The sequence below is a fragment of the Aspergillus vadensis genome, assembly GCF_003184925.1.
Source record: "Aspergillus vadensis CBS 113365 unplaced genomic scaffold BO88scaffold_1, whole genome shotgun sequence".
Taxonomy (NCBI): Eukaryota; Fungi; Ascomycota; class Eurotiomycetes; order Eurotiales; family Aspergillaceae; genus Aspergillus; species Aspergillus vadensis.
The window spans coordinates 2,376,467-2,400,030 of NW_020292039.1; the positions used below are offsets into that span (position 1 = coordinate 2,376,467).

Genomic DNA, 23,564 nt, shown 5'->3' on the forward strand with positions numbered 1-23,564 from the left:
CTAATGGCTAAGCATTTAACCTCACATGAATCAATGCCCAAGCGTATAGAAAATACCGTAAGGAGGCAAGGTGTAGTACTACTACCAATTGACTTAGGGTGATCTGGTCCAGAATGGCTGGATTCCGATGCATCAAGACCAAGGCCAGACCGTATCCGCATTCCGAAGCAAGGACGTCATTGCAGAAAAAGCAAACAATGGGGGAGAAAAATTCTGACCGGAAAGGATTGATTCTTCATGCCTTGCAGCTGACATCCCACCATCTAAATCAATCAAATCCCAGCATGAGCCAAAAGAGTCCCCGCGTACTCAGCCTCCACCAGTAGTAAATCAGCATCCTAGCTTATACGGAATAATAGCAAGGCCCAAATTATATCTCCGTAGGGCAAACCCATCCATCACTCATCACATTTCCGTTGGGGTAAAATTTCATAATTTGATACGTCGCACATCACAGCCCACATCCCGCCCGCAAGAGGGGGAAGAAAAAAAAAAGTGAAGCTCGAATCCCGGCGCCTGCCTGATACCAGTCTGCATCGTGATTGGGACCTGGGGTGGGAAACAGAAATCCAAGGCTACGGTAACACGGCCGAGTGCATTCTATCTCTCTCTCTCTTTTTCTCTGTATGTGGGCTCTGTGCCCCTCACTTACCTACAGTAGTCGACTTTCCCCAAATGATGGATAGCACAAGCTTATCTTGGCCAGGCCTGTCCCTCTTGGAGATGCAGCCACCAGGCTCAAGGAGGTAGTACCTAATACTTGCTATATGGTACTTTTGACAAAATTGCAGGCAGACATCTTTCCCTCATCAGACCGCATGACTCATGGCCTACAAGGAAGATAGGTATCTAGGCCTTCAAGTTGGCGGCTATGAGACCCAGTCACAATGCCTCATCCCCATACCGATACCGATTTGTCACTTGCATCCCACACAGACACGGCACACATCACTTTGCGCAAGGAAAGTGGAGCAGATGACTAGTCACAAGGATCTTTTATTTTCTTTTCTTTTCTCTCCGATACGTTGGTCGTTTTGGAAAGTCACAGATCGTCGATCTTACTCATCGCTGATCAGATAGAAATGATAAACTCGTCAAGATACTACATAGATCGACACGTGCTCTACATTGCCAGGATCTAAGGAATAGACAGGCAAGCAGGCACCAACACATCATTGCTGATCGCTTATCTGCCTGGATCGATAGAAGTTGAAGCCCTTGATGGTCACCGATAGTATTCTTACTATGCGGTGAGTACTAGCTATGGACCAGGACACAATGAGTGAGTACATAACTGACATCATGCCAGCCGCTTTCACACCGACATGTCAAGCACAATGCAAGATGCATTTCAATCACTTCGCACAACTGCATTTTCTATTCTATTGGTTGGAAATTTAGCGGTATGCTACCTACACGCAGAGTACCATGTTGTAGTAGTATTGACAGGGCTGTGCTTGAATCCCTATTGGTCTGTGGCACGTCGGGAAAATTCATGTGATGCACACTTGATCTGGTCCATGCACAGGGTTTGAAGGCATTATTATTTGGGTGATTGGGTGCACTGATGTTGCAGTTGTAGCCTGCGTTAAAGATGTAAATATCTGATGCTGGTAGTAAAGTAGTAAATGTTTCTATTATCTCTCAATAATGAATATCAATACATGGATATGGAGTAGTCGAGGTTTCTATTCTTCCTTGACAGGAAGCTTACTATCCATGACATTACTTCTGGTTATCTTACACCTCGATGTATACTACTCATTCTTGAATGGGACCTTCCAAGAGCCATGTTCATCAGGCATACACTGGGAATGATAAGACACCAAAGTAGCTCCTCAAATATCCTACAACCTAGCCCTCCCCTCCCTCCCCTCCAACACCCTCAAGACCTCCCCCACAGCAACCTGTCCCCTCTCAATCGCACCATCCACAAATCCCCTCCATCCATCCGCCCAATCCGCGCTCGCGAACACAACCCGTCCATGGGGCTTCTGAAGCTCCTCCAAGTACTCCGAAGCAGTGTTTGGTCCCCAGCACGCCCAAACCCCTTTTGCATACGGATCATTCATCCAGTCATGGGTAGCATAGGCGTCAATAGTAACATCTGAGTTAACATCACGCTTGAACCTCTGCAAGATATGTTCACTATCTTTCTTATCGGTAAGTAGGCCGTTGTATCCGAACCCAATACACCAGGTGCCGGATGGACCTGTTGGTCGGGTTCCATTGTGATCCGAGAACGCAAAGACAAAGCTCGAGTCACTGCCATCATGCGCAGTGAAAAACCAGCCCGGTAGTGTTTCGCGGAGCTTAAAGTGGATCTTTGCGCCTTTGTTGATATGGCCTTTGGCGATGGCTGCTTTCTTGAGGGGGGATAGCGGGGGGTGGAATGTGATATCGGAGAGGCAGTTCCTATATTTACCCTTGTTAGTCAAGATCCAGAGCATGAGAATAAAAAGGGCAATAGACAAGAAACATACAGTGGAATCGTCGACACCACCGCCCCCGCCTCTACCCTCCTCCCATCCTTCATAACAACTTTCACCATCTCACGACCATGATCAATCCTCTCAACAACCGCCCCAAAGCAAACATGACCAGTAAACTCCCCCAAAACCGCCCTCGCAAAAGCCGTCATCCCCCCACCCCCCAATTTATACACCCCCGCCAACTCAAACACCCCAGCCATTGTATGCCCTCCCAGCGCAAACCACCGCAACGCCTCCACAAACCCAATATCCTTCACCGGCGCACTTCCAAATGTACTAACATTCGACGCAAACAACTCCTTCTCCCACACCGACAACCCATCCAAATCCGGCATTTCCAACCGCTCCCCCACGCTAAGATGATCATACCTCTTCCACGGCGCCGGCTCTCTCAGCGAATCATGCGGATACGGCATCAACGCACGACTATCCAAACCATCGATCGAGAAGAATTTGGATGCAACCCGCTCAAGCGTAGCTCCATACTCCTCGCCAGACACCTTGTCCACAATGCCACTGCTGGACGACTTGAACAATTGATCCACAGGCGCAAACGCCCCCGCAGATGTCTTTAGGTTCCTGTGCAATCCGTACCGATGCAGCTCGGCATACAGATGCGGCTGGTTCCAGTGTACCCAGGTCCCGCCCATTTCGATCTCCTCGCCCAGCACCTTGGCTGTCCATGTTCGGCCACCGATGCGGTCCCGTGCTTCAAGGAGCAGGACGGAAAGATTGTGCTTCTTGCTTAGGTCGCGGGCTGCAATGAGCCCCGCGAATCCGGCACCGATCACTACCACGTCGTAGTGGGTGAGGAGGGTGGGGGTGCTGGGGTGGACGGCGTCGGTGGGTAGGCCTGTGGTGGTTTGTTTGGGGGTCCAGAGGTAGCCTTCAATGGAGCGGGACATGGTTGATACCGTGGGTGGTACAGAGGTGGGTGGGTTATTGAAGGGTTCATGTGATGGTGTATATAGTATGTGTCTGGCAGGATGTTGGGCTGCTCAAGTAGTTGGTGAGGACAGGCTACCCAGTAAGTGCTAGATGAATACTATAATACTTAGGGTCTTATCCGATATTTCCGAGTCCGGTGCATTCTATGTTTGATGCTAAATTGCAGCTGATTACCTCCACAATTGATGTGCGGCAGGAAGCAGAGTTGACGCACTATTTTGCCATTTCGGGAAATGGTGTGCTTAGCGGGATGTGAGTTCAGTTATACAAGTGAGGGGAACGGGGCGTATCGATTTGTCTGGACACTAATTGATACCTGCAGAGCTTCTCGAGTCCATGCGTAAGCAGTCCTCAAGGTAACTCCATTATATGCACTGCCAACCAGACATAGTAAGCTCCAATCACTACATTGTGTCGCAGAACTCGGTCCAATCCATATTATGCCTCTGAAAAGCAAAATTAAGATTTGTTTTATCACTTCATTGCTAGCTTGCTAGACTCTACCATATTTGAATTCTACATCATAATTCAATGACACATATCAAAGCCTCGCCATCTCACGACCCCCACACTTCCACGCCAACCCATAACTATCCGTGGAGAAAGTGATAGTACTGCCCCTCGGGAAGAAGAATGTTTCACCTCGCCTCACTGTAACGGTCTGTCCAGTTTCATCACGGAGATTAATCTCACCTTCACAGTAACAGAACAATAATCAGTTGATACATGTCTTATCATCATCAAGGTGGCATGGCTCACTCACCCTCAATGACCACCCCAACCTCGTCATACGAGTATGTCGGAGGCGTAGATTCAGGTCCTTTCTCAATTCGGAACCAGGATCCAACTATTGGGTTCTTCTCGCCACTTTCGCTTGTTCCTAGTAGGTCCGCTACGTCTCCGATGTTAATGTCCCGTTGATGATAGTAGTGGGGAAGGAGACGCTACCGAAGAAGATGTTGGGTATGTCTCCGTATCTGGGGACATTGTACATTGCAGTGTTGCTTTTCACTTGAAGGACCATGTTGATGGAGTTATGTCTGGAGACTGAGATGGAGGGGGAGGGGAGGAAGTGTTGAGTGTTCTGGTAGGCTTGGAATGAGGCTACTACTAGAATATATGTAGCAGTTGCTTAGCCGAGGGATGATGAACGTCTTAAGTGGGTTTCCTGTAGCAATAGTGACTGGAAGAAAACCCGAATAGAAATCGATTAAGACACTAATTGCCGTAGCATAAGCCGTTTCGTGTTATCGTTTGACTGACTCGTAGTTCAAAGAGATCATTCACGACTCTTACTAGAAAGACATCTATGAGTATGAAATTCGACCAATCGCATTCCTTGTTCTAGTTGACGCACTATTTTCCCCAATCCGGTTAGTGCCATGGACGGTCTAACCAAAGATCGACTCCAGCTTCTCGGAGCTCATCACTTCGGTCCACTGGATGTATTCCCATTCCTGGCCAGGTCCCTCAGCGGCCCTTCTCACGTCGGCTAGAAACCACACCCTATCGAGAATCTTCTGCGCGCGGCCAATAACAGCGAGTCCTACAATTCCTTGGACGGTCTTGATGCGCTCGCGCACGAAGTTCCTCCAGAAAAGATAGGTATCCTGCTGCAGTATGGATGCGGGGACATCGGACGAGAAACAAGGAAGTTGCAAAGCGCTACCCGCGATAATCAATGGAATCGTGAGCACACAGTAAACTCCAGATGTTGGCGGAAGCACCCCAATGGTGGTAAGCACATTGGTGGCCAGGCTCAAGATACTGTGGTTTAGGCTAGAATCGACAAAAGGGCCTCTCTGCAATTCGGGGAAGGTCATATAGAGCTGAAGTAATCCTACAAGCCGGTAGACGCGTGCAATTCGTTGGAGGTGGTCGACAGGTGTCCGGGAATCAACCGTGTCTTCTATGCGATCCGTTGATGAAATTTGGTAGGAAAGGAGCGCAGTTTCAATGGCTCTAGCCTGCTCGAGCATGTCGGGGCCTACATGGCCCCACCCTACAGACAATTGTCGGGCAAGAGATCGCTGCCTTGTCAATATACCAACTTGGGCCAGATGTATGAAAAGTGGTGTGCAGATTCCTGTCCAGGGATTGACGTAGGTGTCGCATCTCTCGTCCTCAAGACTGTACGGCATCAGGTAGGATATCGAATCCAGACACTGGTTATGTACAAAAGACGCGACTGCTTCCCAGTAGGACATAATACCCGTGATTGTGTTTCTTGTTCGGGGGCAGCACGCTGGGACGGTGGTAATCCATTTCTGGAACAAGGTGCGTGCACCATGGAGATGCGTTATTCCGAGTTGAGTGGGATCATGCCACCCCTATGAAAGACCATCAGTTTGACATACAAAAGGCTGGCATAAGCACACGGAGGATGGCTACCTCTGTCATGCCCAAAAGTATGCTACCAAGTAATATCTCGGCAATGTCATTGAGCGGTGAACCAGTGTTTATTTCTTGTACCAAAAACCCCTTTGTGAGTCTTGCCTTTAAGCAGGAGAGTGCACTTGTCCGGTGCCGCAGTGTGATCGCCACCATATTTCTTTGTTTTGTCGTTAGATGAGCGGCAGACATTGATAGCACGCAGTAATGAATCAGAGGTCGGGAGCTTATCAGGGATCCCACTTCGACGCGGAGGAAGTTCTTTTGTGAGTCAAAGCACGAGTTAACAGGACAAACATCGGAGAAATAATGCCAAAGAAGTGCAGTGTCATCGTCTTGTGGGGTAGACAAAGTCCGTTGCGCTATAAAGGTTCTTGTCCATGAATCACCACAATCATCGCTTAGCAGACTTGAAGGAGTCCAGATTTCGTTCGACGGCAAACTGTTTGCCGCAGAGACGAACACGGGATCTGATCTAGCAGCAGTCTCGTTTTGCGCGGACTGGACAATTGTCTGCCCAGACAGGGAACATGTGGCGCTGTCCGACACTGTGGACTCGAACAAGTTGGGTTCCACTAGCTGGATGGGCTCTGTCCTCCGGAGAACCTGCTCGGATGACTTCGGTGCTGCGCTATTATTGCCACTTTTCCCCACCTCATATTTGGATGACCACTTCAAAGGACGTTTGTATCCCGGGCATTCGAAACCTTTACGGGTGCATTGAATACACACAGGAAGTGTCTCATCGCATTTGATTCGCTGTCAGCCAGGTCAGCTTGTACACTCGTGACGAGGTGCCCTATGAGTTGCTGGTCCCACCCTTTGTTTGCATCTTAGACAGCCATCTGGCATCAGAAGTATGTCAGTTCCCTCAATGTATGCACACTTGGATCATCTTAGCTACTCACTGCGAGTCTTTACCCTGCGGCGTGAGACGGGCTGGAGGTCCGACATCGACAGTGATTTGGGGAGAGAATGAGTACAGTAGTAGTATTGCTCGTGAGGACAGTGTTGTGGAGTAGATAAAGCTGATTGTAGATGGCGGCAATAATCCGCCAGAGATGATAAGGTATCTCACTAGTGCTTCCCCGCAATTCCGCTGTCAAGATAAGCATCGGAACATTCCACTGGCCCGCACTTTTTATACTCTTTTAGATACGAAGCGCTAATCATTTCGTGTCCGTATATCATTTGCAAGGATACTGACCATGACGATTCCGAAGATGCCTATCTTTCAGGTTGCAACCGGTTATTGGACACTCATGATGGACTCTATGCCTCAGTATTTCTGCTTTATACATCCCATGCCTACCCACAAAGTCTTCACATTTGGTGGATTAATGGCATTCCTATTGTCGAAAACAAAATGTCACCCAGTATGAAGACCCCTAAAGAGGCTATGCCTGCCAAGCCGGCAGACATTGATGAGAATGGGCTCAGCATGGGAGAGGTTATATCAATCAAGGTCACTATGCTTTTTCCATAATCTATACCAGTCTGAAGTCGACATGGACAACCTCTAATGGCGTTGCTCTTTAGAAGCCCTTTTCTCGGCTCACTATATTTGCCTTGACTGTGGTTCTCATGTCAACTTGGGAGGCGCTCTCCAGGTAAAGCCTGCCCTCACTCCAACAATTTAGTTTCGTGTCTAACTGTTCCATTGACAATAGTACAATGTCCTCGGGTCTCGTTAGTGGTGGACCTGTATCACTCATCTATGGATTCCTTCGTTCGTCCCTCCTCTCTCTAGCCGCACTCAATGGTTCTGATCAAATGGTAGTTGCGATTGTGGGTTCTATGGCAACAGCAGCCTCCCTAGGTGAAATGGTGTCTATGTCAGTGCTTCCTGCTTCATACTTGAAATTAGCTGACTTTGTTACATGCTAGATACCCTACCGCTGGAGGTCAGTATCACTTCATCGCAAAGTTTGCACCCAACAAATGGCAGAACATCCTCAGCTGGTTCGTGGGATGGATAGGTATGCACTATCATCACCAGGCTTATACGTGACTATTCTTATCTCTTTCAAATTACAGGAACCTTTGGCTGGGTATCATTCACTGCTAGTGCCCCTTATCTTGCCGCAGGCATGATACAAGGCCTTGTAGTCCTCACATGCGAGGCGTATGATCCCCAGCGCTGGCATTTGTCGATGATATACTGGGCTCTTGTCGGTCTCGCCACCGCTCTCAATATCTGGGGCAGTCGTCTTTTCTCCCTGGTAGAGACGGCGTCCCTCATCATTCATCTGGTGGGATTTCTGGCTGTCCTAATCGTTATGTGGGTTTGCGTGCCAATCAAGCATAATGCCAGCTTTGTTTTCACCACCTTTTTGAATAGCACTGGGTGGCCTAGTAATGGTCTTTCCTGGTGCCTTGGAATGCTCTCCAGCTGCTATGTTTTGGCGGGTTCGTTAGCATTCACCTGTCAACCATAATGCATAATCTGACTCTGAGTTCAGGCTACGATGGAGCCATCCATCTTTGCGAGGAGATGGCCAACCCAGAAACCGCCGTCCCGTACTGTATGCTGGGGTCGCTGGCCATCAACGATACATTGGGCTTTGCTTTTCTCCTCACCATTTTGTTCTGCATGGGGGACATGGAAAGTGCACTTCAGACCCCGACCGACTACCCAATAATCGAGATTTTCCGCAGTGTGACAAGATCATTGGCTGGAAGCTGTGCCCTGACGGCTGTTTTAATAATCGCAGCCTGGCTAGGTACCATTGCACTGCTGGCATCGACGGCTCGTATGGTTCTTTCATTGGCACGAGACAGAGGTATGAACAGTCTCGTTATACCTCTCTTACCTCTTGAATGTCATTACTGACCCACATAGCTCTTCCTTTTTCCAGTTACCTTTCTCAGCTTGATTCTCGCACAGACTTGCCGAAGCGCGCAATTATTACAACTAGCTGTCTGCTCATCCTGTTTGGATTGATCAATATCGCATCCACTACTGCCTTCAACGCCATCCTCTCACTTTCCGTTTTAGGACTACATATTTCATACCTTGTCCCTATTGTTTTCTTCCTCTGGCGCCGCCTTTCCGCACCACATAGTGTGAACTATGGACCATGGAGACTTGGCCGCGCCGGCATTGCAATCAATGTCATTGCCATCATTTATCTGTTGTTCACCAGTATCTTCATGGTGTTTCCCTCTTATCAACCCGTCACACCGTCTAACATGAACTATGCTTCCTTGATCTTTGGGTTCGTTTGCTTGATGAGTACGGTGTTTTGGCTGGTGCGTGGCCGAAAGGAATATGATGGTCCTGTTGTTGCTTTGTGAGGGGACTTTTTATACAAATGGGAGCATAAATAGAGTGGGAAGAATCCAAGAGGGTACGCCATAACATAGCAATACACTGGTTTCAATCACAATTAACAGGGATTATATAGGTCCTGATTACTGTTTCTACTACGGAAAGGCCATCGAGAATGACAGCTTGGCATTTAGGGTCTTCATCTAGAGACCAACAATAGTATAGCCGTTCTAGATACAACATCCTCAGGAGCAGACGTCTTCTCACTGTCCTGACCCATAGCCGTAAAAGCCTCCCAACTCTCGCGCTCAATATCCACAATCTTGCCCTCGTCAAGAAACACCTCCTCCCAGCCGGCGGTCACCGTAGCCCGCTCCTGGTCTAGGATATGGTCCTCCCCAGCGACGAGACTCTGAAACTCTGGGTCCGCGATGATTGCCTGTAGTGTTTCGGGGTTAGGCACGTACATGGAGATCGAAACGTCGTGGTCGTCGAGTTTCCAGCCAGGACGGAGAGCCCAGGGAAGTTTCTCGGTGATGAGACTCTTGGTGATGGGTGGAGTGTATACCTAGCGAGAGAGATTATGTTAGGTCAAGCGAGAGAGAGAAACGGATAAGTGAGAACTTACGTGCGTGATCTTATAGGCGCCATGTCTCTCCTGGATACGGGCAGCCTTGGGTGCATGTTGTCTGGCGCCGTATTCGTGGAACTCCTTCCAAGAGATACCTTCCTTCTTGTAGCGGAAGGAGGTCAGCTTAATGACCAATTGCTTCTGGGGAGCCATGTTCTGTTCTGTTCTGATGCGAGAAGTATGAGAATGTAGGAGTTGGGTAGTAGTATTCGAAAAGAGGATAAGGCGTGAGAAATGAATCTGAGATGGTCAGCCTTGGGGAAGACCCGAATTCAAGTCCATTACTATAATATCTTACAGCAGCGTGACATACTAAGTTACTAGTAGGATATTCTATCCCTGCAACTCGTCCTTTGAAAGCGATAATCCGCGCATACAAACAAAGACTGGATTGTGCTAGGACCTGCATCTCTGGTTGAATTGTTGGCTCAGCCTGTACACTACGCATGCCACTAAATATCAACTAACATACACTAACTGACAATCGATTGTTGTTCGCTTTCGCTGGTCCGCTATGCCCACAAGGTTCTTGCTTCGCCTCTCAGGATCCCTGCTTAGCATTCCATACCCCGGTTACTACTAACGCTTTTAGTCTATCAGGACGGACTAAGAGCGACTGCGCCAGTTGGATCATACACTACTGCCTGCTTCTCTTTGCCCTGCCTGGTGTGTTGATATGTCACAGTGATTGGTGGTGACAGTTATGGAGACTACAGTAGTAGTACGTAGTCATGTCGTCCAATGCCTACCAATACCCTAACAATTATACCCCGCGTGTCTTTCCCTTCTCCCCATCTCCCATCATTTTAAAGAAATGTCCTTGTAGGTACTTACCTCAATCTCATTGCTACATTTCTTGCCTTTTCTTCCCCCACAAATAATGAAATCCCACAAGCTGAGCCGATGCTCATCACTAGGAACCGTTGTCGCTTTCTGGGGGTCGCCAACAAGCCTGAGAAGCTCTAGGATCTGCTTCTCATCTACCGCAATCTAGGCAACAAGAAAAACCCTAGGCACATGCATTATGCTAAATATATAGTAAGTAATTGTTCAAGATCTGTTGGTGTGTGGAACTTCCCCCAACCCTCCCCCAATACTTCCAAGTCCATCTCCCTGAGGCCTTCTACTATTCAATTCCCATCAGACAGAAACTATATATATATCTAGGTATGTGAATGATCCAACCAAATGTAATCCCATTATCCAGCACGAACTACACCGAACCTCAGCAATCGAGTGCTTATGACTTGCATCAATCACAAAAGAACCTGGGGCCAAACCACTATAATTGTCTGGTGAAAACCGCCCAGGCGTGTTTCTCTGGGAAGCTGCCCTCGCTCTCCCAAGATGCGCAGCTATGGATTAAACCTGGTCAAAGACAGAGTATTGTAATTATTCAGTCTATACATTGATTATCAGTGTCGGATTATAACTTGGGATAATGCTAGTTCGTCCTATATAAAACTAGTTTGAAACTAGCACTGCGTGAAACATAGTTATATGTGCAGCTATTCGCGAAGTAATTCAAGACTATCTTGGGAAGGTACTCTCCCTCCTCCGAACTAGGTTGTAAGGTCGTATAGTGCGCGTCTTTATCCTCCTGGTTGTATAGTTGTTCGCGCAGATTTGGAGCAGCGACAAGTTGATACTGGCATATGGGGTACTCGTATTCTCTAATTTTATATGCACATCTGTTCGTTCATGGAATTTAGATAATAGCCGGTAACCTGTGTACTTGTCGTATCTGCTTCTTTGTGCATTATGTATAAGAGACGTATGTACATTGTCTCTCTCTCTCTCTCTCTCTCTCTCTCTCTCTCTCTCTCTCTCTCTCTCTCTCTCTCTACCGAGAGGAATATGTATACAAGTGTAAGTTGGATATTCTGTTCACTCCGGGCGTCTTCCAGCCAGGTGTAGTGTAGTATCACTCGCGTATCCCGCTGCATAGGAGTCCGTGCTGGTTTTGGTCTGAGTATCGACTGATATGTGCATCCCCTCGATCGATTGTGTAGAACGGTAAGTAAGGATATTGTACATCACCGATGACGGCCCGGAAACGGATTACTGTTGGACGGTTCATCTGCACAAACAAGACTATGGTCAGTAACCGTAGATCAAGAGTAATAATCAACACAACAGCCATTATGACAGGGGCGTAATACATACACGGCATCCAGCACAAGAAGTAATAAGCGGCGGAGAAGAACGACAAGATGGCAAAAGCGACATAATACGCCGCGTAGAGCATCACCACCCGTGACCTTTGTCGTCCATCTCTACTACTAATGATGCTGTCACCACTAGCATTGCTCAGAATCTCGGTGTCATTGTCATTGTCATCATCGTCATCGTGATCATCGTGTCGCCTATACCCCCGGTAGGGCTGACATTTTTCAATATCGGGAGGGTTGTTATTATTATTAGAATCGCTGCTGTGATGGTTGTAGTTGTACTTGTGCACCGTAGTATCTTCCGAGTGAGTGGAACTTTCTTCGCTGAGATAGCAGTGGGTAAGTGTCAGCTGATGGTAGTACATTAATTATTTTATACGTGGGTAGGTGGTATAGTGGTAGCATCTCGTGCTATTGTGTACATTCCCGTATGCAGGGTGCGGGATGGATTAGGTGGCTACCAATCCAATCCCTGCATAGTAGCCGGATATGACCCAATTTCTGGGGTAATAATGTGATTGGGTTGCAACTGATAAGCGCACCAGATAGCTTTTCTTAGTGGCTAACCAGAAACAAAACAAAACAAAACAGAAAGAAAGCTGAGTGACTGACCTTGGCCTCTTCAGGGGAATTGGTATTTGGCCGTTCTGCATGCGACTCATCTCACCAAAACCACGTAAATGCGTTAGGAGTCAGTCAGCTCGGGATAAGGTTCAAGACCGGCGAATCCTTGTGATGATGATGACTGGAGCTGAGAGAAAGGGGACAACATTTCGGAGCTGGAAATATTAACCATAATAATAATTCTGGTTTTCATTGCGCAGGCCTATTATTTACCCTTAGCTCCCCCTGTAAATCCGTAGCGATGCGGGCGTTTCAGTCTAGGCTCGTTAGTGGATTGGTTAGTGAGTTTGTCTAACTAGTCAATTGAGGGCGGTGATGAGTCAGCTGTGCATTGGGGGAACATAAAAGTGGATTTTATGCTTCAGGGGTCAGGAGATGGGATGATGATGTTGAAGTTAAATGATGGGTGGTGTGGTTCAGTTGGTCAGTGAGTGGACGGGAAGGAGATTTCTTCATTGCTATTTACGGATTTGGATCATCCCAGAAGGCTGAAGAACTTATTGGTAACTGCTACTACTCACTTTAGCCGATGTAACAACTTGGCCAGCAGAAAGCGCTCAGATGTCGTGCAATCCCCTGGCGAGAGAGTGTGTGTGCCACGAGTGTCAAAACCAATCAACCTACATGCTACATTCCATGTGTTGGTTGAACCCCTTTCATGCTGAGAAACTGTCTAATTCTCCGGGCGACAGCTCGGTTGAAACCTTATGGCTGTTTGGCTCACGGCTTAACCATGGTTGAACCACGGAGCAAGGCAACACACTTGGTGTGTCACTCAACAGGGGTTCCTACTGTAGAGTGCTGAGAACGGCGACTGCCCTACATCCCTAGCTAGGTAGGGATCAAACTCGGTACTTTTACAGTGCATGGAAAGGGAAAGAGCCATGCAGGGATGAGTACGGAGTAGCCATTCCAAGATTGCAAGTCAAAAGCAAAAAAGAGAGCACCCATTCCTACGATACCCGGACTGAATCCGCCGGTACGGATCACGGAAATGATTTGAGGTTTTACCAATGAGAAATCGCAGTGATTCGTAAGAAGGCTCCATTTACCGAGTCCCCAACAGGCAATTAGCAGCAACGGCAAGGTCCACCACGGTGGTACCTGCAGATACCGTGCTCGAACAAGGTACTGATAGTCGAATGGAACTCAGTGGCTTCCTTGACGCTTCGGGAGGGCACCTTGACTTGACAGCTTGACGGACAGCTTTGACCAATAACCACAAGGCAGTCGATTCGCCAGATTGCCTTAACACGGGTCACAATTGAAAGTTATCCACTTGATCACACGGCTAATTCTCGCCCGAGGTTCGGGATTGCGAGATACTTCCCGTATTGTCCCTCGCCAAGATGTGCGTATGTCTGGGAGAGAGAATAGAAGCCCAAGCAACGTTACGCGGTCCTAGATAGAAGCCACAATGCGCAAAGTAGGTTTAAGTTTCGTACTAGTCAACTTTGTGCTATCTAGCAAAGTTGCCAAGCTGGAGTGTATGCACCGCATTAGTATCACCATTTCACCCCCCGGCATGTGACATGTCTGCCCAGAATCAAGTTCGCTTGAAAGTACCGTCCCTTAGTGCAACCTAGCCGCAAGCAAGATGGGCCGCAATTAAACAGTATTCTGAAGGAGGAACGACAATCATCATTATTGGGTGCTTATGGGAGTTCCCGATTGGCGCTGAATGAAGATCGCCCAGCCAAGCATGAAAAGGACACTCGGGAGTGCAACAGGGACTTCAATTACTTCTGACTGGATCGTCCATTAATCAGCACCGAAATGGTTATTTTCGGAAGGAGCTCTTCCCTGTTAGGATCCAAAGCCGGCCGTTAGAACTTTAGAAAGAGGAGAAAAAGCGGCAAGACCCCGACCTGCATTTCCCCCGGAATAGAAACCACGCGGTATTCCGGCGTCAACCCTGACGAGACCGCTGAGGAATTGGCCAATGGCATGGGGTGGCTGGAGCTATGGAAAATACTGCCCAAGTAATAAGGTAAGTATGTTGTAACCTGCGGATGCGTTGCCGTTACGGAGGATCCATTATTACGGAGCACTTTCCATGCGGTTTTCAGAAACCCCATCCAGCCGGAGTAGAGTGGAGTAATACATACGAACGGTAAGAGAGGCCAGAAGGGTAGAGGTTGGAGGAGTGGGAAGGAAAAAGGGGGTTCGAACTGCAGAAGGATTGTTATGGGCAAAGGCTTGTTTGTCGTTTGCCCGTGACTGCCCATTCACTAGAAATGCTTCAACTAAATTTAGGGTCTGAAGGATGGATGCAACATTCGACTATTGCATCTCACAAAAGTTGGCTATCAGTGGGCGGGTCAGACAGACACCAAACTCTCGACACTGACAGTACTTTCTGGCTGGCAGGCAACTAACTGCCCCCGTCAATAACCTAGCCCTGGTCTATGCGCAAAAGCCTTTTTTTCCTCTTTCTGTCCTTCTTTTTCTGGCCATGCAAGGGGGTCGCAGTGCACCGTGACCAAGTCAATGGCATGGAAGGAGTTCAATGCGTCCTGTCAGGACTCCGCTTTCGCTGTGGGGTCGATGGGACCTCGAAACTGGTGAAACAGACTAAGAATCCCACAGAGGTCGAGGGGGTGAAGCACGTGGTTGGAGCGCGCAGCCGGTCGTATTTACGTTGTATCGTATCAGCACAGTACGTATCGTTACTCTTCCTGTGTATTACACAGAGATGGTATCGTCTGCTTTTTGTCTGTTGCAGTTAAGCCTGAAGACAACACTCCGGAGTATCTTTCACCAGAGAACATTGTTCATTATCGGGCTCTTTCGATGGAAATAGAACGGATGTGGATGGCCATCCTTGCTGTAGATCTCTGCTAAAAGCAAAGACTCCAAGAGACCGCCAGAGCCTAGACCCCAATTAGCGATGGGCTAAGGTTTGTTTGCCATTGTCTATTATCAATAATATTTTCGAAAGGGTACTTCAACCACCCTAGAGGCTCTCTCTGGCCCTAAATGAGGCTGCTTATTGCCCGAACCATGGTACTCATCCCGCGAACCATCCCGCGGGAAGCCTGTCTTGCTCGTACCGAGTAAGCTCTAACGACGAAGGCATGACCTTGACACCCACAGTGACGGGCCCAGGATAACCCAGGGACACTCGTGGAACATAACCAAAGCACGAGAATGTGCATGCCCCTATTCGCATGTCAGGTGCACAACGACCAAAGTGAGTACGTACAGCTCCGTTTCATCTGTTCGGGGTTCGGAGGAAATCCAAATGCAGAAGGATTTTCGAGTTCCACTCCGACATACTTCTCGAAGGAGATAAGGAATGCGACACGGGAGGAGCTGCATTGAGATTGGAGGGACACTGTTACAAGGTAAATTTTTGCATCTGCCTTTTCATCACTCATCGGGGGAAGGTATGCAGGCCTCTCCTGCATTTGAGGACGAATCTTGGATAGCGCCGATGACCAGCATATGATAGATCTCAAAAGGAAAATCGAAAAAAGCAAACACCCACGCATGGATGCGTCTGCTAGACTAGACATGCTCGCCACTCCCGCTTCACCTGTTCGCTTGGAGGGTGTTACTTGTGGCTAAGGCTAAGCGCCCATCTTACCTCCACTGATTGACGCTGACGGACTGCTGATTAAAGCTACCCCTGCCTTAGTGGCCCGACGGCGTGTTGGCCGGCGGGCAAGACGACTCCGGAAACCCGGAAAAGGCGAAAGTGTTCTCCACATTCCCAATTCCCAAGAAGAAAAGAAAAAAGTATTACTATCGCTGTGCGAGCATCTTTCCACGGCGATTTCTGGCCCTCGACCTCGGGTGGTCAATGAACGATGCGATCTCCGAATCATGACAGATCATGATATCGTAAATAAAGTTTCACATGGCATGGTTTTACCCCTTCTTGAGTAGGTTTCGCATCGATCCGACAGTGATGAGATCATGCGAGATCTGGATGATGATGATGACTACAGAACAACAGAAGCAATCATGCAACTATCGCTCAATAATTCGACCCCATTGCAGAAGCATGCTTTTTCAACACTTGGAAGAAGATCACATTATTGCTGTGGAGCAAGTGTCTGCTGAAACGCAGCCGCAGAGTCATGACAAACCAACGGAAGATACCGAAATTGTAGCTGGCGAATTTGGGCGAATTTGGAAAGAAGCCACTGGCGTAGATAAGGTTCTACAGTAAGCTTAGGCAGGTTCAAATGCTCAGCCCTCTGTTTCCCTTTGTTTGTGATGGATCGCAAAGAATGGCGATGATCTATGAGAACCCGAGGCACTAGTTCAACTCAATTTCCCGACTCCTTCCTGGTCCAAGAGCGATGTACATCCAGTGTCCTCTATAGACCGACGGATTAAAGACCCGGAAGCTCGAACATCGATAACACTGTCAATAGTTCCTCTACCCTCTGGTCTAACAAATAATAGTAGTCAATTCGATCAAGGTGGGCTTGCAGGCTTCATTCGGACTTCGTACAAAGTACTTACTTCGTACCAAAAACACTGTCCATAGAAGCAGATGCTACTCGTCGATCGGTGCATACCAATGCATCCGATTCGTGCCTCGTGGCGTCGTCGTTCGCTTGCATGGCTTGGCAGCCGCAGAAGGGCACCGGTGGGAACATGACTCGGGGTCTCATTCGCCCCCGGAGTCGGAGACATCACAAGGATGCATTCATAGCCCAGGAGTAAGTCGTTGGAAATCAATGGTACGAAGCAACTGATGCTGATGTCGAGCGACCGTGGGATTGGGGGCTAAACTAAGTTCCCAATGCCTACGATCCTTGCGGTTGAACGTTTATTGAGTTCATATAGATTCATATACCCAGATTAAAGGATCGCGGTCGGAACCGGATTGATGGGTAAGGTAATATGGCACGTGGATGATGGCGACGTGAGAAGGCATTGCTAGTACTCTGATAGTGAGAGTAATGCTGCATTTTTGAGGGAAAATCCATCTCAAATCCAGATTGATTGAGAATTAATTTCACCAAGACCCATAGAGGAAGGATCTTTGGTCAATCCATTGTCGATGGGCCTGCGGGTCATCGGCGAGGCCGGAACTTGACTCGAACAAGTACGTACCTACTGGCTGGGCTATCTATCTGCTGAATATCCCGACTGATAATGGTCAAGTGCTGGATGTTTCCCCAGCTGGGCAGTTTGTGGTGCTGCAGAGAATGATGGAGGATACGGGGAGCTCCGTACTAAACCACGTATATACTGGGTACTAATATCGTTTTGGTATTATTACTGACTAGTAGCTTACGGGCGGTAAGAAGCATTGGACCTTAATGCACTCCATTTCCAATCGGCTCGAACCAGGCTAAGAGCGGACGAAGAATGAATGGAGCCATTCATCCACAGTTGAATGGAGTTCCGGGGTGGGTCAGCATTGTTCGTCTACAACCAGTGAGATTAGGGCCAGGCCGTCTACTTTGTACAGGGAGCTCGCAGCCGGGATGCTATCACGAAACTAAACAAGACTAAGAAGCCAAGGGCTTACGGCTAAGGCCCTTAGGGGACGGTAGCCACAGCGGGCTAGTCCCTTTCTAGATTCCCAGAACCGGGGCCCAATGCGACGCCGAAATCTTTCACACGGTTTTCGCGGGTAATACAGGCCCCGGTGTCAGGGCCACTCACAGCCGAAGGTCCCCAGCAGGATGACTACGCCGAAGGGGAACTAAGCCGGACTAAATTTACTAGCAGCTCAACTCTGCTGGCACCGTGGCCCACTTCGATCGGACTTGATGGATTATCGAACGAATTGCGCGACGACTCCGCGACCAACATTCCCACCACTTACTCCTCCTCCTTCCCTCTGCTCACTGCTAAACTAACTAAACTACTACTACTATTATTATTACTACTACTATAGACCTGCGAGTCTCCCAGACTGTCCTTCTCTCTCTCCTCTCCTCTCCTCTTTCTCTCGCTCCCTCTCTCTGTTTCTCTTCCTCTTTCTTTATCTTGCTTTTCACCCTGGTCTTCCGCTCTTTTGCTTGCTTCGGTTGCGATACGGCGGAGATGTACTAATCTCCCTCCCCCATTTCTACCTCCCTCCCATCTTTCCCCTCACCTGAACGTCTGCGGTCAGCATCTTCGCCCACCACCCACGAAAAGGGGAACGCCTCGAGGCTGCAGTCAGCATATTTAGCGAAATCTTCCCCAGCATTTAATTTGGAAGACATCCTCCGTTCATCAGCACTTCAATCTCGAAAGTCGTGCGAACTTCCCGAAAGCCTCTCACTTCCGCGATCGACTCCGTCTCCCTCAGTACCTGTCTGAACCACCACCCAACCTAGCCTGTCGAGGGACCTTCGTCGCCACATTCCTTAATTCGATCCCATATCTCGCGGATTTCAGAAAGCTTCGGACAGCTGCGCTGCTCGCCAATTAAGTTGGATATCGCTCTCATACAAAGCGGGGGACTACTTGCGACAGTCGTATTGGATCACACCTTCGGCTTCCATCCTACCAGGACATCTTGCTTTGGAATAGGGAATACCGCGACGTACGTACAGTGACCGAGTAACGTTCAACCTGGCGTTATTTAAGCTAGCGACATGTTCTAATTTGCGCCATTCGGGCGGGTTTAGTCAAAGATACACTGGCTTGGTTCTAGTGCTTGGTATTACATTCTGCCTGGAGTAAGTTTCGCTGATTTACTTTCTCGCCTCTTTCTCATTGCTCGAGACCTCGGGTCTCTCTGGTTGACGTTTCACACATGTCTCAAAGAGAGCCTTCCGTGTGGTTAACTGCGGGGTCTGGGCGTATCCCTGATTCAGCCATACTCTACTTGTGCTGCGTCTATTCTTGGTTACTTCGCACACTATAATCAGCAAGTACTAACTCATTTCCAGACACCATCGGAAGTCGCTTTGTGAAGTAGAGCACATCAATCTTCAAAATGGGTTGCATGAGTTCAAAACCCGTCGACACGGCGGATAAAGACGCTGTCCAACGAAGCGCTAGGATAGAAAAGGTTCTGAAAAATGACAAGAAAGTAATGGACCGAACGATCAAGATTCTCCTCCTTGGTAAGTTTCCAGACAGAACACCTCTAATTCGCAACCATGAAGACGAGGAGTACTAATTCATTGATTTTTGTAGGTGCTGGTGAATCGGGCAAGTCGACAATCATCAAACAAATGCGAATCATACATTCCGGCGGCTTCCCCGAGGACGAACGACGCCAAACACGAGCTGTGATCTACTCGAATCTTGTTATCGCCTTCAAAGTTCTACTGGATATCATGCGCGCCGAAAACATTGATTTCCAGCTTGAAAAGACAAAGGTAATTTCATCTGCTCGATTGTCTTGCGATTTTCCATCGCAAGCGGAGATCCATATGTGTCAGTATGTGTGCTAATTCGGTTCGTCATTGATCAGCCGTTAGCCGAATATGTAGACAAGCTTGAGCCAGACGTCGGTTCAGACGAGGCATTTTCAGATCTCAAGGTCCGCGACGCTCTCAGAGACATGTGGGACGATACAGGTGTTCAAAAAGCTGTTGCTCGGGGCCACGAGTTTGCTCTTCATGATAACTTGCATTAGTGAGTGCTAGGAACCTTCTTTTTGAACAAACAGGCAAGCTGTCTAACCTTTCAGCTTCTTTGATTCGCTTGATCGAATATTCACTCCTGGGTGGCTTCCCGACAACCAGGACATGTTGCAGGCTCGTTTGCGGACAACCGGAATTACTGAAACTCTCTTTGAACTCGGTCAAATGAACTTCCGAATGATGGACGTCGGTGGACAGCGATCTGAGCGAAAGAAGTGGATTCACTGTTTCGAGGGTGTTCAATGCCTTCTATTCATGGTTGCCCTATCTGGTTACGACCAATGTCTCGTTGAGGACCAGAATGCCGTACGTTTTCCCCTGTCGCCTTCTTCAAGCACTTGAGCTAACCGTTGTTCCCCATCGTGCAGAACCAAATGCATGAGGCAATGATGCTGTTCGAGTCCTTGGTCAATGGCGAATGGTTCAAGCGCAAACCGATCATCTTGTTCCTGAACAAAATCGATCTGTTCAAGGGAAAGCTGCATGTTTCGCCTGTCTCCAACCATTTCCCTGACTACAATGGCTCCAACACGGACTTCGATGCAGCAGCCAGATACTTTGCAGACCGATTCCGGGGCATCAACCGGATTCCCGACCGAGAAATCTATATCCATTACACGAATGCTACCGATACGACGTTGTTGAAGGCAACAATGGATTCGGTACAAGACATGATTATTCAAAAGAATCTCCACACCCTCATACTATAAGGTTGTGAGATTTGGAACGATTTGAATTTTTACGAGCGAGTACGAGGCGTCAGCGATGCTCAACTTCCATTCTTCCCCTGCACACGCCAAGCGGTAAAAGCACGCTTGCTTTCCTCCAACTATTTTTATTCACTTCACTATATCCCTTCTCTTCCTGTACGTTTTCTTCTCCTTGTGGACTTATTGTCTCGGCTTTTCACTCCTTTCAAAAGCTTATATGTTTTCTCCGGTTCAGCGACGGGTGCATTTCTTATATAATGCAGATTGATACCATATACCATATGTTGTTTGCGTCCATGTCTGCGCTTTCCATCCCACCTAACGAGCTCTTTTTCCATTCTCCTGAGCTGAACCTTTCTGTGACCTTGACGCCTCCCATGTATCTTTCCTTCTCTACTTCTCTGTTGACATAATGAGCCCCCACCTCCCCTATCATTTGCTCGTGTGACTTCCGGCAGCTCTAACTGGGAGCTGTATCTTCTGTATTCGATCATGCAGAGTCTTCTAAGTATAGCTGTCCTTATTGTAATTGTTCGGCTCAAGTGAGCATGGAACGAACAGATACCCAAATCGAAATTAAAATAGTGTCATAATTCTTGCAACGTACTATGTAACACCAAACAATCAATAGACTCGCTGGTGATATCCATTTCTATCAGCGAAAATAGGTAATTCTGCATAATGATCTTCACCATTCATGAGTTGGCATGTGGATAAAGTCAGGCGAGGATAACTCCTAAGACAGGTCCTGCAATTCAAGGTCACCTGATCTGGTCTCATGCCTGAGGCGACAGATGACTTACATAATCGCCGAGTTCCGCATGATCGGCTCCAACTTCGATTTCGCCTCTTCGTTCCCGACAACATCGTCACCCAGCTTCTGGGCTTTACGACGTCGGAAAATGCTGTCGTCCTCACTGCGCCGGGCTGCATGGGCTCCTATGGGGCCCATCGCCGGCATATCTCGCGCAACCAGCCAAAGTATTACTACCTCCGCGAACGGCCTCATCGGCTCGTCACAACATGTGCGTCAACGCCGATACTCCTCTTCGTCGTCGAAACCCAGCGATGGATCTAATAAAGTCGATTCTTCCTCTCAGACGCCTGCGAAGGGAGTGAATTCTGCAGAGAAACGTGAGGGAAAGGCTTCCAGACGGAGGGGCAAGGATAGCAACGGCCGCAATGGCTCCAAGCAGCCGACGGCTTTTTCCCGACTTCCCAGTGTTCCCTCTACCCAACACCTCCAGCCGCATGGTTAGTTGCCACAATCCCTATCCACCGTTCTTGTACTCCTAGATTATGATGCGCTAATCTTTCTTCCTGCGGTCTAGACGTTCACGTCGCCTCCTTCTTTTCCATCCACCGACCCATCTCCGTTTCCACCACCGTTCCTCCGACCTCGACTCCCGAAGCCTTCGACGCCATCTTCACCGCAAAGAAGCCGGCTAAGCCTGAGGTGGACGATGTCATCTTCACCCTCTCCTCCGCCGTCAACTCCATGGAGAACTCCACTGCCCACTCCGGCGAGCAGGAGGGCTCTCTGCAGTACTTCGACATGGAAGGCAACCAGCTGGATGGCATGAACCTTTCCGATTTGAAGGTCTCCGTCGAGGAACTCACCAAGCGTCTCCGTCCCTTCCACCCCCCTCCGCCGCCCGTTCCCTTCGACGAAGCGAAGAACATGGCTTCCTCCGAGTTCGAGGACGTCCCCCGGGAGACCTCCAGCTACTCCACCGTCCTGACCATCCACGAGTCGATACACTTCGATGGTCGCAAGACCTACGAGGCTCACACTGGTCCCTTCGTGCCCTCCGGTGAGATGGAAGCTCCCGGTGCCATTGGAGAGAGTGAGGCCATCATCGATGTCCCCCACAACTCCGGCACCACCTACATGGAGCGTATCCGCAACAACCGCACCATGCACGCCATTAGCACCAAGAGACGTCGCAGACTGAAGATGAAGAAGCACAAGCTGAAGAAGCTGCGCAAGAGGACAAGGACCCTGAGACGGAAGCTTGAGAAGGCTTGATTGACTTCCTTCAATCATCAGAGACCATTACCATTTGCTTGCAGCTATAATTCTCTTTTCGCTACACTACAATCCGAATAAACCTTCCTCTTGTTATCCATCTTCCTCTTATCTATTTACATACTTACAACCTTACCTCCCCCCAATGCCTCTGCTTCACAGAGAAGTCATCCCTAGACTTACGCATCTGAAGCTCTGCGTTTATTCCTTTGCTCTCCGCATGTATGTGTGTGTGTTTGGCGGCGGCTACTGATATGCCTGCCTATATCGCATATATCCTTACGGCGTCGTCTTGTTTCTTTCGCCTCTTTTCTCTTGAACATTTGGATGTCCCACCGCATTTGATTCCGCTCAATAGACAGTACTTTGTATGTTACATATTGCTATCTTATCAATCTGCCCTGCTTGCTCTTGTGCAGGTCAGGTGCAATGGTATCTATATTGCTTGAGTTCGGTTCCTTTGGATAGAAAGGCGCTGGACTTGATTCAGTGTCTTTTGTGTCTTCAGAATTATAACAATGTAAGAGGTCGTAAACATAAAATTAAGTAATCGCACGTTCGCCACTTGTTGCATTCATGATATACCGAAGGATCAGAATAGATAAAGCTAAGTTTGTAACATAGGACCATAAACTAGCAGGAGAAAACATATAAGCATTGCAAAGCAAGTAATCCTATGATCCAGCTCAAGGATACAAAAGAGTAAAGCGACACCCATAAAGTACAAAAGTTCAAAAGACCTTG

At 48.4% G+C, this 23,564-nt stretch overlaps 10 protein-coding genes across 10 annotated transcripts; 4 read left to right on the top strand and 6 right to left on the bottom strand.

Moving 5' to 3' along the window:
- Positions 1-1,847: 1,847 nt before the first annotated feature.
- BO88DRAFT_440195 (flavin monoamine oxidase family protein) lies at positions 1,848-3,397 on the bottom strand (the record flags this gene model as incomplete). Its single annotated transcript, XM_025709767.1, has 2 exons — positions 1,848-2,415; positions 2,484-3,397. The coding sequence occupies 2 exons, from the start codon at positions 3,395-3,397 to the stop codon at positions 1,848-1,850; spliced, it is 1,482 nt and encodes a 493-aa protein (XP_025568627.1).
- A 1,434-nt stretch (positions 3,398-4,831) lies between these two features.
- BO88DRAFT_421176 (Zn(II)2Cys6 transcription factor) lies at positions 4,832-6,683 on the bottom strand (the record flags this gene model as incomplete). Its single annotated transcript, XM_025708490.1, has 3 exons — positions 4,832-5,770; positions 5,832-6,590; positions 6,651-6,683. 3 exons carry the CDS (start codon positions 6,681-6,683, stop codon positions 4,832-4,834), a joined length of 1,731 nt encoding a protein of 576 aa, XP_025568628.1.
- Positions 6,684-7,197: 514 nt separating this feature from the next.
- BO88DRAFT_460589 (putative GABA permease) lies at positions 7,198-9,128 on the top strand (the record flags this gene model as incomplete). The annotated part of the gene is made up of 8 exons (XM_025711116.1): positions 7,198-7,296; positions 7,371-7,441; positions 7,502-7,560; positions 7,612-7,666; positions 7,719-7,810; positions 7,869-8,240; positions 8,294-8,614; positions 8,674-9,128. 8 exons carry the CDS (start codon positions 7,198-7,200, stop codon positions 9,126-9,128), a joined length of 1,524 nt encoding a protein of 507 aa, XP_025568629.1.
- Positions 9,129-9,301: 173 nt separating this feature from the next.
- Positions 9,302-9,886, bottom strand: BO88DRAFT_448636 (EthD domain-containing protein; the record flags this gene model as incomplete). The annotated part of the gene is made up of 2 exons (XM_025710440.1): positions 9,302-9,670; positions 9,731-9,886. 2 exons carry the CDS (start codon positions 9,884-9,886, stop codon positions 9,302-9,304), a joined length of 525 nt encoding a protein of 174 aa, XP_025568630.1.
- Positions 9,887-11,588: 1,702 nt separating this feature from the next.
- On the bottom strand, positions 11,589-12,940 carry BO88DRAFT_400506 (uncharacterized protein). Its single transcript, XM_025705590.1, has 3 exons — positions 12,517-12,940; positions 11,900-12,228; positions 11,589-11,813 (listed from the first exon to the last, which is right to left on the bottom strand). Exons 1-3 carry the CDS (start codon positions 12,564-12,566, stop codon positions 11,770-11,772), a joined length of 423 nt encoding a protein of 140 aa, XP_025568631.1. The 5' UTR covers positions 12,567-12,940; the 3' UTR covers positions 11,589-11,769.
- A 1,375-nt stretch (positions 12,941-14,315) lies between these two features.
- On the bottom strand, positions 14,316-14,846 carry BO88DRAFT_23957 (uncharacterized protein). The gene has a single exon (XM_025702124.1). It carries the CDS (start codon positions 14,754-14,756, stop codon positions 14,355-14,357), a length of 402 nt encoding a protein of 133 aa, XP_025568632.1. The 5' UTR covers positions 14,757-14,846; the 3' UTR covers positions 14,316-14,354.
- Positions 14,847-15,340, top strand: BO88DRAFT_23956 (uncharacterized protein). The gene has a single exon (XM_025702123.1). It carries the CDS (start codon positions 14,937-14,939, stop codon positions 15,255-15,257), a length of 321 nt encoding a protein of 106 aa, XP_025568633.1. The 5' UTR covers positions 14,847-14,936; the 3' UTR covers positions 15,258-15,340.
- A 102-nt stretch (positions 15,341-15,442) lies between these two features.
- BO88DRAFT_400507 (uncharacterized protein) lies at positions 15,443-16,253 on the bottom strand. Its single transcript, XM_025705591.1, has one exon. The coding sequence runs from the start codon at positions 16,044-16,046 to the stop codon at positions 15,702-15,704; it is 345 nt and encodes a 114-aa protein (XP_025568634.1). The 5' UTR covers positions 16,047-16,253; the 3' UTR covers positions 15,443-15,701.
- Positions 16,254-19,426: 3,173 nt separating this feature from the next.
- BO88DRAFT_421179 (guanine nucleotide-binding protein subunit alpha) lies at positions 19,427-20,791 on the top strand (the record flags this gene model as incomplete). Its single annotated transcript, XM_025708491.1, has 5 exons — positions 19,427-19,556; positions 19,630-19,814; positions 19,910-20,073; positions 20,129-20,387; positions 20,450-20,791. The coding sequence occupies 5 exons, from the start codon at positions 19,427-19,429 to the stop codon at positions 20,789-20,791; spliced, it is 1,080 nt and encodes a 359-aa protein (XP_025568635.1).
- Positions 20,792-21,686: 895 nt separating this feature from the next.
- Positions 21,687-23,309, top strand: BO88DRAFT_400509 (mitochondrial 37S ribosomal protein mS38). Its single transcript, XM_025705592.1, has 2 exons — positions 21,687-22,045; positions 22,123-23,309. The coding sequence occupies exons 1-2, from the start codon at positions 21,694-21,696 to the stop codon at positions 22,818-22,820; spliced, it is 1,050 nt and encodes a 349-aa protein (XP_025568636.1). The 5' UTR covers positions 21,687-21,693; the 3' UTR covers positions 22,821-23,309.
- The last annotated feature ends 255 nt before the right edge of the window (positions 23,310-23,564 follow it).